Source organism: Dipodomys merriami, unplaced genomic scaffold, assembly GCF_024711535.1.
Source record: "Dipodomys merriami isolate MVZ:Mamm:240054 unplaced genomic scaffold, mDipMer1.0.p SCAF_26, whole genome shotgun sequence".
In the NCBI taxonomy this organism is placed as follows: Eukaryota; Metazoa; Chordata; class Mammalia; order Rodentia; family Heteromyidae; genus Dipodomys; species Dipodomys merriami.
This window is the reverse complement of record NW_027204048.1, coordinates 5,893,367-5,911,311: the sequence shown is the minus strand read 5'-3', so window position 1 is coordinate 5,911,311 and position 17,945 is coordinate 5,893,367. Positions and strand designations below refer to the sequence as shown.

Here is a 17,945-nt window from a genome sequence, read left to right as displayed (position 1 = left end):
AGTAAGTTAAAAATGTAATGCAGCTAGCTTGAAAACAGAAATAAAAACATTGAAAAGATTATCCATGGCATAAAAAAATACTGTGCATGTAGAATTGCCAGAGTTGAAAATACAAATGTCATTTGCCAAAGAGTAGTTTAATATAAATAACAACTCATTAGGAAATTTTCTCAAATAGAGGAAGGAACTAAACCATAAAAATTCTTCTAAGATGCCTTCTTCCTGCTACTCTAAACTATGAAAGCAGCCTGTCCAGACTGTGATGAAAATCTTTACCTAACTATGACATAGATACTAAGTGCCAGGAAAATGATCAAGCCAAAGAACAAGTCAGACTTAAATAAACCATCAACAGGAGTCTGGCACAGATTATCCTGTAGTCAAAAAAGAAGAAAAAATGCTGATAAAATTTTGCCAACAGACTGTGCTTATGATCATTTCAGATTATATAGATGATATTTATGAGTTTAAGCTATTTAAGCCCACAAGAAAGCTGATTCCTCCAAGATTAATTGTTGAAATTGTTTCAAATTTAATTCTTCTAAGTTTGAAAAGTAGGGGCCTTAAGCAATAGTTTTGACAAGTAACAAATACCCCAGGAAAGGGGTACTTCAAAATAACACATGGAACAAGGAAAAAAATCTCAAAAGAAATGTAACAGTACTTGGCATAGGGTGCAGCAAAAGCTGTCTAGTAGAGGGAGATGCATAGCACTGAATGCAAAGATCAGACAAGGAAGATCAGTGCTTCTACCGCAGCAAACTGCAGAAAGAACAAATTAAATCCAGAATATACAGAATAAGTTAAACAACTTTGAGCAAAAATGAGTGAAACCGAGAATAGGCAGTTAACAACAAATGTGACCACAGTCAACAGAGACAAACATGACAAAAGTCTTACTTTATGGCCCATACCATGTACAATGACTTCAAATATGAACTTATTCCTCATGTACTTAAAATATAAATACAGATCACAATTCATAAGCAAATTGTCCAAGATTTAAATACAGATCGCAACTCAGAAAGGCATGTTGTTCAATTATCTAATTATTTCAACAATTGATCAAGGTTTGCATATTATATCAAATTATACCTCTTCTAAGTGTAAGTTCTCTCCTACTTTAAATAATGCTGCTTATTCACAGGTATTGGAGTGATTAAAAGGTGCTTTTCACCAACACATCCACATCACAACTAAGTCTATAAAAAGTTTAATTTAACACTCTGGAGCAGTAGAGTTCTACATTTTCCTACAGAGAATGTCCACTTAATTTCTGAAGCAATCAGACACTATGATGGCAAGAACAGAAAGGCAGACTGTGTTAGGTATGTCCATGATGACTCAAAATCCCTTTTCAAATGTATGACTGAAGAAAACAGAGGAAGCATATCTGATCTGGGTTGAGATAAAAATCACTGCTTAAGATAAATCCCCAGCAGTCTCAAGAGCCAACGAGCACATATTAAATCCATAAAGAGGAGGCATTCCACCAATGAGTAAAATAGAGTATTAGAATTCTGGTTGGCAAGAGGGAAAAACACAGCCCTGGGTGTTTTGGGCTGTGTGGAACCCTAGAGTCAGTGACATATCAGCAGACAGAATCTACTCAGGTTGGAATGATGGCCAAGAAAAGGGTCCAGTGGTTAAGACTGTAAGTCCATTCGAATTTTCAGATCACATGATCTAAAGGTATCACTCCTAAGATTGTTCTGAGGAGGCTCCCTCTGATCGTGAAGTGTAGCTGTTCACTGTTTGACTAAATACTGCTTCTCAGAATGTTTTAGTGTTACTGTTCCTTTCCCCCAGAAAAACCAGTTCTCATATTACTAAGCTAATTCTGAAGAAACTTAGAGAATTCTAAATATATCCTCTGCTGTGTGGCTGAAATGCTAACTAACCAAGATGGCCCCCACCTTTCTGGAAAGCTTTGTTTCCCACAAGGTAGCAGGAGGCAGGGCCTCCCATAAGTAGTAAGGGGTGGATATCCTTATTATAAATGAAAGTAAAAGGAAGAGTTTATGGGAGTAATGAGAAAAAGCACTCACGTTGTCTTGGGCTCGGGGAAGTTTGGGGCTCTCAGCAATGCCACTGACTGCAATTCGGATTCATTCTAGCTGCACGTGGAGCAAGTAGTCAGGTATTGGTTTGCCTGATTTGTGGGATATGTTGAACACAGAGAATCTGAGTTCAGTAAGAGCCACTGCATTTTCAATCAGTGCTTACAATCAGTGGCCATGACACAGGACCACTCATCAGACAGCAGTGAAACCATCAGGCTCCAATGCCCTGCAACTCCACTCCTATCTGCAGTATGAGTCCTAAAGACAGTCATCACCTCTGACAACACTTTTGCTTGAACACAGCCAAGGCCTGCATGGGGAGTGATCTCTGGGGAGAACCAGTAGACAATGAAATGGTTCTTGCTTGTTCTTCCAGCCTGCCAATTAGACACCAAAGATTTCAGACCAGAGATTAAGTGTAGCACCAGGAAGGTCTCTTCAACATGACTATTAGTGAAACTAATTGCTTAAGGAAAACTGGAGATCATTCATTAGTCTACTAAGCAAATTAAGGTTTGTTAGCAGTGATTTATAACGCCATCCTCGGGTAAGTGCTGGTCTTTGCAAACACATGTGCGCAAGACCTGCCTGCCAGTTTATTAACTGTGCTCTACCTAAATGTCCTGTCGCCAGGGTGCGTTTGTTTAAAACGACATGCATTTTAAATGGATAAACATTTTTATAAGAGCAGAATGCATTTTAAATGTTTGACTTCTAAGTTAAGTGCTAGGAGACAAGTGAAGTATCTCCATGTCTGAGTCACCAATAACTCTCGTTTACTGCAGGAGCGGGCCCATGGCATTTGGCTTGCATGCCTCCTCTGTAACAAGCCCCACTTGGCTTTTTCAACCTCTTTTCAAATGATGCTCTTGGTGTTTCATAAGCTGTAAGTCTCTTATGCAATGGATCGGGACACATCTAATTTACAATTTCAGGGAAAGAATTTTGAGCAGTTAAGAAAAGGAATGAGTTCTTTGATCTGACAGATGCTGATTGATAGGCATTAACACTCCAGACCAGTTAATGTATCAAAACAGAGTCTGGGAGATGGGCATGGGGCAGGCACCTCAGGAGCGCGCTCAGCTCATTGGGTCCATACCAAGCGACATACTACTACTGTACATGCACCTCAATGCCTTCAAGTAGGTCAGAAAAAGCACAAGGAAAATATTTATGCTCAGACTTCCCCGGCAGCAGCCCTCCTGAGGTCATGGCCTCCATCATCTCCATGACTAGGGCACAGCTTCATGTCTCAGTGCACTAACTCTAATAGTGCAAGACAGAAGAAGAACCACTCTTGTCATTTGCTTGCATGTCCATTCCCAGTATGTAGGTAACTTCAAATGTACATGCAGAGTCCCACATTTTATATGACACTAAAATAAATTCCTACATACCTACTCTCATTCTTGAACTGATTACCTTTCTATAATCAGATCCCCTCCTCCAGAAATTCCAGTTCCAACAGAGACTAGTGTGGTGCCTGGCCCTTGACTTCCCTCCTTCTCCAGCTCCCTTCTACCTGTAAACCTGGTCTCCCATTCACCCAGCTCCTCTGCACCTCATCCCACACCTCCAGTGGTCAGGTAGCACCCGAAACAACCATCACCACAACAAACACCTGAGAAAATACCTCATGGAGGAAAGGTTTATTTGGCTCACATTTCCCAGTCACCTGACTCCTGATTTCTGAGCCTATGGTGACAAAACTTCATGGCTGGAGGAGGGTATATGGAGGTCCACTTCATGGTGGCCAGGAAGGAAAGAGACACAAGACAGTACAATGACCTACTTCTTCCACTGGGGCCCCACCTCCCACCTGCTGAGGTTTTTAGAACTTCCCCAAATAGTCCCACATGCTGGGGGCCATGCTTTCATTATACAAACCTTTCTGTTTATATCTCAATGAAAGAACCAATTTACATTCTTTAAGAAACACGGGCAGTCTACCTCATCCTACTCTGGTCTATTTACCAGTATACTTGTGACCTTCAGGCCCATTTCCTCCTGGTTTCAGTTTGTCACTGACTATGTCAGTGTACAATTGAAGCCTACAACTGCCTGGCCCAGGATATCTCCCCAGTGTACTCTGCTTAAACATCTTGAAGGACTAATCTGTTTGTCTTATATCACATTCCATTGTGTAGCCTTGACTTCAGGGCCAAACACAGACATATGTAACCTAATGTCTACTAGTAGATGTTTCAATACTACCTGTGGGCTAAATTTTCTATCAATCAGCAGTTCTATGCAACCATCAGCACCAAATCAGATCACCTAACATGTCCTTGGAGATACCTGGAGATCCTTATGGAATTTTAATTGGAATGGAGATTTTAAGTATTTTCATGATAATAGGTTCTGGTCAGTAAATAAATGGGGAATAATAACCCACTTATCACAAGTATATTGCTAATAAATACAAACATTAGTGTGTTATGTGAGGTGAAGTGCTTACAATGTGTATGGCACCTTCAATCCAAGAACTAGTAGGTGGTAAGTGTGATGAGTTAACTTGAACGTCAGCATCCCCAGGAAGTACCAGCAGGTGAGCAGACAGGATGACTTCTGCACAAGGGAGATCTAAGTCGAGGCCAAGTTGAGAGGCACTGGCACTTTGGAAACTCCAGCCCAATATGAACAATGTGCCTCAGAAAGCTCCATTTCTCATGTGAGCACAACATCTCACAAGTATTTAAAGGCCCATAAAGGAAGGCCAGGGTGAGAATTGAGGCAAGACCACAGTTTGGAGAGAGTGGGCTACAGCTTTCACATCTACAGACAAGCTTTCTATACACGATGAAAGACGAAAAGCACAGGAGTGTGGTAAGAGAAAATAGTCCAGCCTGGCTTGTTGCTGGGCAGCAAAGTACTCATCTAGCACAAGCAAGGCCTGGTTTTGATCTTCAGGGCCAAAAAAAATAAAGAAGACAAGAATGTGTTACAATCAAAACAGCTTTCTAAAGAGACGCATTCTTTTCACAGCTAACATCTAAATCTACTGAGTTATAAAAAGCAGCAACTATGGTTAAACAGAGTATTATAAACTGGTTACACAAATTATAGCAAAGGTGTACTGTAAAACACTGATAAAGGCGCCTTTGTGCCTGTATAAGCTGGAAAGGCTGAGGTTAATGTGTCACCACCTCACCTCAGTAGGTTCAGGAAAGCAGTACTTACACAACCCGTCTGAGGGTGTGATCTGAGAATCAACCAACACCACCTTTATTAGGTCATAAGAAGAGTTTTGAGTTTTGACTTTTTGGTTCTCGCACTGGGACTTGAACTCAGAGCATTCCTTTCGTGTTCACCTTTCTTGGTACTCTACCACTTAAGCCACACTTCCAGTTTGGTATTTATGCTGGTTAACTGGAGGTGGGAGTCTCACAGGCCTTTCTGCCTATATACTATGATGTTCTCGATCTCAGCCTCTGGAGTATTTAGGATTACAGGCATGAGTCACCCACACCTAGCTTCGTGTAAAAACTGGTAACTGAAGTATGCCCAATGCTAGCTGAGATCCAGCTAGAACACAGACTTCACCTAGGAGGATCCAGTGTAACCTGGAGAGAAATAGGATCCAGGTTACACAGGGCTGCTGTCCTGAAACACACACATTTAACCTGCTCATCATTACCCAGAACAGCAGGAGGACACATCGCCCTAGCCCGTCCTTCCAGTGACCCGTACACTGCTGGCCCTGCCCAGCCCTTCCAGTGACCAGCACACCAACAGCCCTGCACAGCCTCTCCTTGTCCTTCTACTCTGCTGACTTCAGATGTGTCAGAGGGTAGAACCCGTGTGCTCTAATCTGATAAAACCTAATTATTCTGATCATGCCTTCCCTAGCCACCAGCCCAGCCCTGAGAGCTGTTCAGCATCTTGGAGGCTGGAGGCTCTAAGGCACGTGAAGCAGGGCAGCAGAGGGAGCTGCACTCTGTCCCAGAGCATCATGATCACAGAGAACTGCCAAGATGAATGTTGTGTTTGCTTTGTGTCCACATAGTTGCTTCATATTTATATGAGTCAAAGCTGACCAAACATAGAATCCCCAGCTCCTGAGGAAGCTACAGGAAGACTGTGTGGAGAATAAGATGCTCTGAGAGGTATATATTATATGATCTAGTTCAGTATCACCAAGTTTTGGTAATAACCCTCTGTCACCACAAAATGCACAGACCAAATTTGTTCCATCCCATGCTACAGAGTGAAAAGTGTAAGTCATAACCTACTATCTACTATATGCTTATCTGTGTTAAGTATCTTACCTTGCTCCACAGTCACAATTCTATTGGGTCCCTACCTAACAAGGAAACTGAGGCAGCAAATCATCTGCCTAAGGTCACACTACTAGTCTTTTTTTTTTGGGGGGGGGGGGGTCCGGTCGTGGGGCCTGAACTCTGGGCTTGGGCGCTGTCCCTCAGCTCTTCAGCTCAAGACTAGCACTCTACCACTTGAGCCACAGCACCACTTCCGGCTTTTTTCTTTTTGCTTACATGGTGCTGGGGAATCGAACCCAGGGCCTCAGGCATGCAAGGCAAGTGCTCTACCACTGAGCCACCTTCCCAGCCCCACACTACTAATCTTAAAGGTCATTCTGTCCCTATATTCATGATGATACAATATTCATAATGAAACTTCAGATACATGTTTAAGAAGAGAATGCAGCCTAAAAATATTTAAACTGAAAGGAAAATGTGTTCACAAACGTCTTAAAAAAAGAAAATCCTATACACACTCCAACAAGTTTCAGTGTGTGTGCCAAAAAAGAAAAAAAAAGCAAATTGATTTCAACAAGTCTATAATTTCATTTATATTTAGAATATGAGCTGAGCTGGGCCTGAGTATGTAATGAATATATATATGTATGTCTCTCTGTGTATATAACACCCATATTATTCCAAAATCTCCCCAAAATGTGGGAAGTTTGTTCCAACCCTTCTCTATTTTGTCTACGTTAAGAATGCTTTGCAATATGCTTGTATAAATACTGACTCTAGCTGCTGTTGTCATTTCTCAAGTCTTCTGCTTTTAAACCAACTGGAAAAGTGACAGACCTTAGCAGACATCTCTGGAACATAAAACCAAGGAGACAAAAACAAATAAAACCAGATCAAGTGCAAAGGAATCTCCAAACGTCTTCCTGAAACCCTCCAGCTCACAGAACAGATACAGAGAAAGATTTGGAAGGAAGTAGAGCACACTAGTGGCTCTGCCTCAGTGTGAGCGTGCATGTGCACCATACATGTGGGTTCTTCCATGCAGGGGCTCCTATGGGCACATGCTTTGTCAGCACATTGCTGTAAGCAGGCTGTAAGCAACTTGGGTTGACCAGCACCTCTACAGAAGCAAGGGAATGAAGCCAGGGAGGATTTTGCAATGAGTAGAGGTCCTGGGGTATGGGAGAGTGACACAAACACTTCCAGGTCACAGAGTGACCCCAGGCTGAGCAACTTCACTTTCCTATAGCAGACACTCTCAGTCCCCTACCAGTAGTTCTGTGTCCACATTTCAGAGTTGCTGCAGGAGAGAAGGCAGAGCTCTCGTTTCACTTACCTTTTGTGGAGTCCTCCTACAGACTAAGGAAAGTCATACAACAGACTCAAATCAAAAGTACATTGCAAAAAGACTAGTAAAAGTTGTGTTCATCATTTCTACTTAGAAAGGTGAAACTCACCAGTGCCATGGAACCTGAAATCAAGCATTAAAGTGCTGCCACTACCATTGTATGGAGTGGAGATGAAGAGGGCTTCTTGACCAGCCAGGCAGCAACATCAAGGCTTTGCGTTTGATAACGAAACAATGGCATTATTGGAAACACATTTAAAGGAGGGCGTGCTTTCTCCTGGCTGAGCATGGAACACACATCTGGTGTGCATCTTCTCCATGTAAGCTAATAACACAACAGGTTTTCATAGAAACAAAAGTAAGCCAAAAAGCAACTTTACCAAAAGGAGAAGATTTTATAGTTATCCAATGTTGTCCAAGTGTATTTAGATTCTCTACTAAAGAGTCACTGCTCCGAAGGATGTATTATTAGAGAATAAAAACACACTTCCTGAGGACCAGAGAGAAAAAAGCAAAATGAAGATTTCAGTTTCTAGAGATCATTTTAGTTTTTGAGAGAGATCACACAATAGTAAGAATTACTAGAATGTCATCCAATGTTGTTGAGTAAGAAAGAAGTAAGGAAGGGGTGGGGCGGCACAAGGAGTTAAGTGTCTGAGGTATAATAACTACACAGGTAACGTAACACAGTGAAAGCCATTTGTGCAATTAATACACACTCAAGAAAATGACTGACTGTCTAATGGGCTTTGGGGGGTAGCAGCGGGGGTGGGACAGCTCTGAAAGAGGATGAATGAGCATGCCTGGGGGCTGCTATACACATGGTATGCACATATGAGAACAGAACAAATGAACCTTGCTGAAAATGTTTTAAGAAGACGGGGGGATGGTGGATCCGAGCTGCAAGTCTGCTCAGAGATGGACACATCACAATGAAACTCCCTTGTACAATCAATATATACTACAAATAGGAAATGCTAGAATGTTCAAAGTTGAAATGATCAAGGCTAAGGTAGCAGTTCTGGCCTTGTCTCTGCTAAAGCAAGCAGAGAGGAGGTTTAGCTTTTGGATAGAGAACAGACACCAACAACCTCCAGATTTCATTCCAGCATCTCAACCCACATGCAGCCTGGTGTGAAGAGATGGCAGATGGAACTGCGTCTGTTCATACACTGTTGAAGCAAGAGGTGGAATGTTCTGGAAGCATGAATATTCAGCCAGTTTAGCAGGAGCCAGCCTGTTATAATTGTATTAGGCAGGCCCCACTCATCCTTCTCCCTTTCTCCTTACATTAGATATGAAGACCAAAACAATCTACATCTAGAAAAGTCCACTTCTGCCAAGCTGGGACAAGAATGCCATTATCTGCGCTCTCAGTGGAAATGTATTGAGAGATGTGTGAGCATAGGGTCAGAGCAGCCAGCATGTTGGGAAAAGACAAAGGCAACTAAACATAATCAGGAATTGTAGTCCACTTTAGCTTTAGGTTTTCATTTTTGTTCTCAGGATATGCTAAGCATCCAGTACAGTATTGGAAACACAGATTGGGGTTCTATGTTGGCACCACGATTACACTTTTACTTTGGCATGTTTTCCTGTGGCATAAATAGTACTCTCTTTTGCAATCTTGAAAAGGATTACTAAATCCAAAAGGGTAATTTTGGTAAAAAATAAAAATAAAAAGTAACAAAATGACAATTTCTGTCTATGAATGAAGAATAGTGAAGAATAGTACAGTAATCCCCAAAACATCTTCCCATCTGCACCCTCCCCTCTCCCAAGAGGCAAAGAATAAGGTCCAGAAATAAAATAAAATGCCTATATTTGCAAAATGCCTATACTTGCTGAGAGAAAGGGCTGATGCTAGCTGGGAGAAAGCCCAAGAGGTCACCTCTGCAGAATGTGCAGGGAAGCAGCAGCACAGTACATCGGAGGACCCATCTCCTGAACCGGGTCTCCCCGCACACTTTCCACCCCTTGTTCTCCTGGCAATGTTCATGAATGCCCTTATGCAGCCTGAGGGACATGAGAACCAGGCTTCCCGTGCCCTCACATGGCCAGGCATAGGACCAAGGCCCCATGCTGGGCCCCAGGCAGGCCTGCCAGGCTCAGGATCCCCAGGCCCAGCGGGTAGGACCTGCTCAGAACACAGCACGTCTCCGGGAAAGGGTGGAAATGGCGTGCTCCTCAGGACGGAGGCCTGCTTAGACGCTGTGCACATCTAATGAGCACTCATTAGGGAAGTGAATCAATGCCAAGGCAAGGCGCATATGTGGTAGTGGAGATGGACTTACGAAGTAGCCTGTCCCCAAGCTGGAAGGAGCCGAGCTCTGTAATAAAGCACACAGACAAAGTGGAAAATCAGCAGCAGTTTTTTTTAACACGTTCCAACCCACACAGCTCATTACCAGCCCTTGCCAGCTTCTCATCACTACCTCCCTTCCCCAGCCAGGCAGGGCTGCCCCTTGTCATCTGCCACCGACACAGACACCGTGCGGCTTAATTTTCCCCTTTACATCTCTCAACAACTCCGAAATGCTAACGTGCTATTTACTGAATTCCAAGCTTCCGTGGTGGACGTAATTGCCAATTTATTTGACAGGCAGCTGGGTAATGAATTAATGATGGCATTTCGCCCTGCACTGAGACTAAACAGACATGCATCAGCCTGCCTCCCTGACTTGCTGACATTCAGTGCCCTGGTCTCCAGCTACTCAGCTTTGTGGCCACAAAGGGGCAGGCAAGAGGAAAAGCCTAGACTGGCTTGCAAATAAAAAGCCCAGTGGGCTCCGATGACTTTTCCCGGGATGACCTTCTTGCCAACGCCTCCCCATGGGCCCCCATCAGCACACACTCAGCGCTTCTAAAAAATGAGACATTTTGTAAACACAATTAGACTAAAACAGAAGGAGCGCGCAGGCAAGGGAAGCAGCGGAAAGCTGGTCCCAAGAAGGACCAATTCAGGCCGCCATGGCACTGACACCCGGTGTGTGGAGAGATCAGTCACCATGCCGTGAACGCAGAGGAGCAAGGGGGATTGCTGATGTGGGCAAGAAGCCCGATGAGTGCAGTGCTCTGCACCATGGCTACTCACCCTCCCTCCCCTGGAAGCTCATCTTAGAGTTTGCTCACTCTTAGCAACATTTTGTGATGAAGAGAAGCAAGAAGTAAGTGGGAGGAGGGAACAGGGCCAGGTCTGAGCCAGGCATGGGTGCACCAGCCAGGCCTGTGGTCTGAGCAGCCTAGGGTAGGGTGATATACCTCCCAGGGACTATGTGACAAGTCCTGTTCCTGGGGTGGAGGGCCAATTAGTGGATTCAGTGCCGCTTCCTCAAGTGCACTTAGGAGGCATTTGTTGAGTTACTATATCAATGCATGAACGGATGGTTGGGGTAGAGGGAGGCTCAGGATGTCAACATCTTCAGAAGCCCAGTGGGTGTGATTCCTCTTGATGTGACCAGAGGAGAAGGGGAGTGCATGGTTTCTGCTCTGGCATTCTAGAATACCACACATGGGCAACCTCCACAGTGGGCTCGGCTCTGCCATGCCACTGCCTCAGCCCTGAGCTGAGCCCAGCAGCAACAGGAAGCCATGGAGACAGCTCCTCAAAACAGTGTCCCTGCCTCCCACACCCATGGTGCTCTGGAGTACAAGGGAAGGCAGAGCTTAGCCAGGTGCCCACTGACCTGGAAGTCAGCCTGTCTCAGAACGAATTACTCGGACATGTCTGTGTTGCTTTCCCAGAAGGGGAAGTGTCCCTCCAGCCCACCCTCGCCCCAGATACACATCATCTCATTATATACCAAAGAAACAGGCATCCTTTGGGTGGGAGAGCTCTGCTCAGCTCGCTTTGCATATATATTGTACATTACTGGGGAGCTGGGAAGAGAAGAGGGCTTTGTTGTGCATATTTGTTCTGGCTATTGTTTATGCAGGTCTGAATGAGGGAACAGTGGGTACCATTTCAATTTCTGATGTCAACATCAAATTACTTATTTAATTTCATGCCTGGCGAAGCATTGTATAGCTACACGCAGAATCATTTCACTTCATTTGTTATGCTGTGCTTTCGTGGCGACTGGCTTGCCTTCCAACTGACAGCTTTAATTACGACATGAATTTGATTGCACTGCTGAGGAATTAACATAATGCAACAAAGCATTTAAACACCCTGCCTGCTAACCCCTCCCCCACACAGGCACGCGCACAGCACACACAGACACACGAAGGAGCACATACTGCCTCCTCTGGTATATTAAAGGCCCACTGAGATGGCCTCAGCCATCAGGTAGAAGGTATACACATCTGCCAACCCACTGTCCTTGCCTCGCTTAAACACAGGAAACAGATCTGTGGCTTCCGGTGGTAACTTCTGGATCTGGCAGAAGCTGTTATAGCAAAGCCCTCTTTTAAGCCATTCTGCCAATGTCCATGGCACTGACAGTCCCTCCCTTATCACTGGCGCTCTGCTGCGCTCTTCCTGACTAATAAACAGTCTGCCTGCATCACAGTGGACAAGTGTGGAAGACACAGTGCCTACGAAATCACCCCAAGATTCTAGCTACAGCCTTGACCAGTGGGACACAACTCCTGGTCACCAAAGGATGGGTCTCAAAGGAGAAGCCAGCAACAAGAACAAGCCTTGCTGGACTGATGGTCACGATGAGCTTCATAATGCCTACAGCCTGGCTCCCCAAGGGTCCCAGGGAAGAGTCTCAGCCATGTGAGAGCCCAAGCTTAAGTGTCTACTGAAATTTTTTTTTTTTTTTTGTCAATCATGGGGGCTGAACTCTGGGCCTGGGCGCTGTCCCTCAGCTCTTCAGCTCAAGGCTAGCACCCTATCACTTGAGCCACAGTACCACTTCTGGCTTTTTTCTGCTTATGTGCTACTGAGGAATTGAACCCAAGGCCTCATGTATGCAAGGCAAATACTCTACCACTGAGCCAACTTCCCAGCCCTCTGCTGAAATCTTAGCTGCAGATATTTGAAAACATCAATGATTTTCATAGTTAGAAATTATGTAAGTACCTCCAAACCACAGGAAACAACAGTGTCACACTATCAAAATGGAAGAAGTGGGGATGGGAGTGGTGGCAGATGCCTTCCACCAGCTACCGGTAGGTGGAGATGGAAGGATTGCAGCCCCAAGTCAACTTGTACAAAAAGCACAGAATCCTTTCTGAAAAAGAACTCAAGTAAAAAGGACTGAGGGTGTGGGTCAAGTTAAGGTTCCTGCTAGCAAGAGTGAGGCTATGCTTCAAAATTCTAGAACAACTCCTCCCCAAATGTTTAGAAACAGATTTTGTATAGCTTGAAATGTGCTACATTTATTTACAGACATTTTTTAGGAATATATTTACTGGGGACTAGATGATGCTAGGAGGTAAAGGTTTAGAAGAGTATTCTGCAGAGATAAACTTCATGTTCAGTTGCTGTGGGTTTCTGATGTGAAAAAGGGACTTCCATTTTTTTCTCATCTGAGGTCTAGGCTGACCAAACTAGACAGCCTTACTATTACTTGATCTTGGAATCAACAATGTTCTAGTTGAACTAAGACCTGAAGATGGGGTTTTTCCTTCAGGAGGAAACCCAAGTTCTCTTGGTTTCAAGGCATTTGCAGTAATACCATCTGCCCATATTCCCACAGAATAAACAGGCCTTATTGGAATTTTTTAAAGAGCTGCCAACTCATCCATATTTCCAAAGCAATAGGCAGCACACTGGGCTGTGAGGGGCCTGAGAATGCAGGGCAGGAAAGCCTGGTGCTGGCCTGAGGAAAGCCATCAGTTGTCTGGGACAGGTGATTTCTGGGCTCATTATTGTCCATCTCCTTCAATATGGGCTTCTCATGCTGAGAGAGGGGTTGTTTGTAGATTTGATTGCTGCTATAGCAATATTTGGCACTTATCTTCTGGGATCTCATCACATAGAGGAGAGCCTTCTTAGCATGAGCTATGTGGACTTTGAGGGGCCCGAAATGGGAAAGGGGACATCCACTGACACAAAGCCTCTAAAAGGGAATGTACTACACTTACATACTTGTGCCTCTCAGTCCCACCTGCAATTTTTGCCCCTCTGCCACTAAGCTATCACCAAAGCTACTCATGACACTCATGATGTTTCACATTTCTCTTTTAACAGCTTCCTAAAACAAGCAATTTCAGAGATGACTGTACATCTAAAGTGGATGTGCTCCACCCATGACTACCCGAACACGAGGCCCTGGCCAAGAGCCAGCCTGGATATAGGGGTGTATTTCGCCCCTAGGTGAGGCTGGGCTAATTTAAATAGAATATTTTTAAAATCTTTGCCAATCCTCAGTTGTATCTGACCTATCTGCCCACCTCCACACTCTGCTTTTTTCTCCTGGGAGTAAAAAGGATCATGAAAGGAACCACCACGATAAATAGTTTCCTGCAAGGGTCATAACAAGCTTGTTCACACGTTTCCCTGTAGTGTCTTAAAAAACAAAGACAAAGAAAAGAAGAGCAAGCCAGAATCCCAATAAATGTGCTTGGAGACAAGACTGTGTAAGCTGACAAAGACATTCACCCCCACCACACCCAGCCCCTAAATTTAACAGTTTAAAGTAAAATCATTTTGTTGTTGTTATTGATCATGGGGCTTGAACTCAGAGCATGAGACCTGTCTCTGAGCTCTTTTGCTCAAGTCTAGCATTCTCCACTCCTTTTTTTTTTTTTTTTTTGGTCATTCGTGGAGCTTGAACTATGGGGCCTGGGTGCTGTTCCTGAGCTCTTCAGCTCAAGGTGAGTACTTTACCGCTTGAACCACAGCTTCACTTCTGATTTTCTGGTGGTTAAATGGAGATAAAAGTCTTATGAGAGTCTTATGAACTTTTCTGCCCAGGCTGGCTTTGAACCACAACCCTCAGATCTCAGCCTCCTGAGCAGCCAGGATTACAGGTATGAGCCACCAGTACCCAGCAAAGTAAATCTTTTAACTGCAATCCTTTCTACCTTTTCTAGTGGACATGTAAATAGTAAGTCAGAGTAGGTCAAAGGGCTCCTTGTGTCCCAGTATTCATCCCTACTCAGAACACAACTAGTGGTTGATTTTATGTGTCATGACAATGACATGGGGTGCCCAGGTATTTGGGAAACTGCTCTCAGATGAACTGTAGGCTTAAATCAATGCCTGGAGTGAAGCAGTGGGCTCCCCAGGGCGGGCAGGACCTATCTCTCCTGCAGGCCTAAGGAGACCAAAGGGCTAGAGGGAATTCCTACAGTCCTGCCCAGGACATCTGGATTGTTCGTTCTTTCTCTGCCTTCAGAGACAAATAAATCCCTTTCAGGGACTACATGCCAGCTAGGCTTCAGATCAGAGATGCACCATGAGCCATCCTGGGTCTCCAGCTCATCCCTGTACATATGGGATTTCTCCAACTCTGCGCATGGCAGAGCTAGTCTCCCTCACACAGTCTCTCTGTGTCTCTCCTGCCTCAGATGGGTTGGGTTGAGTTTCTCTGGAGAAGCCAGACCAACACAGTGATCATACTTGGAGAGAGGATCTTGAGTTTGTGACAAATGCTCATGATCAATTCATAACTAAAGGTTTTGAGTTCATTGTTTTTCAGTAAGTTTAACCCCTAAGTTTTGACAACTTCCTCAACTATAAAAATTTGCTTAAGTCAGAAGTACTATCTGCTCCGTTAAGTAATACTTCATGAATATTTATATAGCCAGTGATTTCTCTGAAGTTTCTCCTTAGTGACTAAGTAAGTTACTACATCCTTGAAGTGAACAACTGAAAGGCCTTGTGAATTTCTTCCCTCTGGCACTATGCTGGGAAGACATAGTTTAGAACATCCAAGCCCTGTGGCTTTATATTTTACAGGCTTTATCCAACTATAACCAGAATTTTTTCTTATTCTTTTTATCTGACAGGTACAAAAATCCAAACTTTAGTAATACAGTACCTTGATTAGTCTCATTTTGAGAATACCAATTACAAAAGATTTGAATATATCATTGAAAATGGCCAAGACTGATGGCATTGGAGGTAGGGAAGTTGGACACTCCTGGCCTCCCCGTGCTAGGCAGGCACTCTTTCACTGAACTACACCTCCAGTTCTTTTCATGCTGGTTATTTTTGTACTTTTTATTTTGGGTCCAGTCGTGGGGCCTGAACTCTGGACCTGGGCGCTGTCCCTCAGCTCTTCAGCTCAAGGCTAGCACTCTACCACTTGAGCCACAGTGCCACTTCCAGCTTTTTTCTTTTTGCTTATGTGGTGCTGAGGAATCGAACCCAGGGCCTCAGGCATGCAAGGCAAGCGCTCTACCACTGAGCCACCTTCCCAGCCCCATGCTGGTTATTTTTTAGAGAAGGCCTTGCCTTTGCCTCATTACATCTGGACTGCAATTTGCCTATTTTAGGCTTCCTACCTGCCTGGGATGACAGGCATGTGTCACTATGCCCAGTGTCTTTTGCTGAGATGGAAACTAAAAACTTTTCTACTTGGGCTGGTCTCAAACTGTGATTCTCCTGATCTCAGCCTCCCAAGTAGCCGGAATTGCAGGTGTGAACCATCATGCTTGTTTTGATGGCAATTTATAAAAATTACTGTTATAGAGGTTCTATACAGAGGAGCTACAGTTATGTAAGTCAGGTCATAAGTAAATTTCTTTTTGGACAATGTCACCTCTTCCCTTGTTCTCTCCCAGTTTTTCCTTCCTGCCCCAACCAACAAGTTGTATAGTTCATTTTCTGCATAGTGTCTAGTGAGTACCACTGCTGCATTTGTTTACCCTTGGTCCTTCCAAGGGTGCACCCCTTAGCTTACCTAAGACAGACAAATGAACAAACAAGACAAAAGGAAAAGCAAAGCAACAACGAAGAAAAACCCTCGTTTCCACTTTGATGGAAATTTTTTAAAATCTCAGCTACAAAATCAGTAATAGGTAAGTTAGACTAAAAGGGACCAGATACCCTCTCCCACTTAAAGTGACAGAAGAACTGGAAGAAATGTCCGACAGCAGAGCTGAAAGCAGACATGTGAGATGTCTCACGACATCTGAGAAGCGGCTGAGTGGTGCCACATCAGCACCATGGATTCATTCTCATTTCTAACACTAACAGAATGTAATCACTTCCTTTTACAATCTAGTGCTTCTAAAGTAACAATTACTCCTAGCTATATCCTAATTTGTGAAAGTAGTAGATCTTGAGTCAAATTATATTTTGGAATGCCATTGTAACTGCAAGGCCCAAGTGCATGCCACAAAGTGTTCTGCAGGAATGGGGCAATGTGAAAGCCAGGCCTGTGTGGAGGTGAAGGAGTACATTACAGTGCTGGGCTGCAGTGGACACTGCTTGGAGGGGTGATGCTGCACAGTGCCAGGCCAGGCCTGAGCCAGGGCTATGCATGCCCAGTACTCACGTCGCTGAGCCTCTCCCGGGAGCTGCTCCGGTGGAAGCCCTTGGAGTCCCCGCTGCCACTCTCGCTGTCGCTGTCCCTGCAGCTGTTCTGTCCTGGTTTGAGCTAAAGGGAAAGAACAAAAAGGACAAAGTCAGTGGCATCCTCACATGCATGTCTCCTGGCCCATGATCTCTAAGCCTGTCAAGTGAGCAATTCTGAGCAGGGTGAGGCAAGCTGCCACAGACAGCAGCATGTGGGCAGGGTGAGAAATCCGTGGACCCGGGCACAAAATGCAAGCCACAGGCCAGGGCACAGAACATAATCCACGGGCCAGGCTCAGAACACAATCCATGGGCCAGACCACAGAATGCAACCCATGGGCCTGGGCACAGAATGCAATCCATGGGCCTGGGCACGGAACGCAACACGTGAGACTCCATTTCCACCTACAGAAGTTGGACACAGAGGCCCAGGCCTCTGATCCCAGAAAAAAAACAGAAGCATACAAAGTAGGCAATAATGTACTCTTTACTTGACTTATATAGTTATAACCCCTCTGTACATTACCTTTATAATACCAATTTAAAAACTTAAAAAGTTAAAAAAATACAGGCAATGGTAGTTCAGGAGTGTCTGGGTGGGAAATGAGATCCTACCCTAAAAATAATCAGTAAAAAGCAAAGCCGGAGGCATGACACAGTGGTACTGTGCCAGTCTAGCAAGTGCAAAGGACTGAGCTCAAACTCCTGCATTCCCTAAAAGGACCAAATAATGCCTACAGCCTAAGTAAGTTACCCTAGAACATGTGCTGCAAATATCTATTCATTTCCTTAGCTGGGCCAGTACAAAGGATTAGAGAGAGGAAGAGAACTGGGAAGGGGAGAATGAGTTTAAATTCTAGTGGTTTCTATATACCTGGCCATTTTTGATTTTTCCT

The 17,945-nt window shown here is 44.3% G+C and overlaps 1 protein-coding gene across 12 annotated transcripts in view; it reads right to left on the bottom strand.

Moving 5' to 3' along the window:
• Auts2 (activator of transcription and developmental regulator AUTS2) overlaps positions 1-17,945 on the bottom strand; it is an 836,783-nt gene that overhangs the window by 396,043 nt on the left and 422,795 nt on the right. For all 12 annotated transcript variants that reach the window (XM_070035587.1, XM_070035588.1, XM_070035589.1 and 9 more), the window contains 2 exons: positions 17,030-17,131; positions 9,926-9,961 (listed from right to left, as the gene is read on the bottom strand). In XM_070035587.1, the coding sequence (XP_069891688.1) occupies positions 9,926-9,961; positions 17,030-17,131 (138 nt within the window). The remainder of the gene's footprint in view (positions 1-9,925; positions 9,962-17,029; positions 17,132-17,945) is intronic.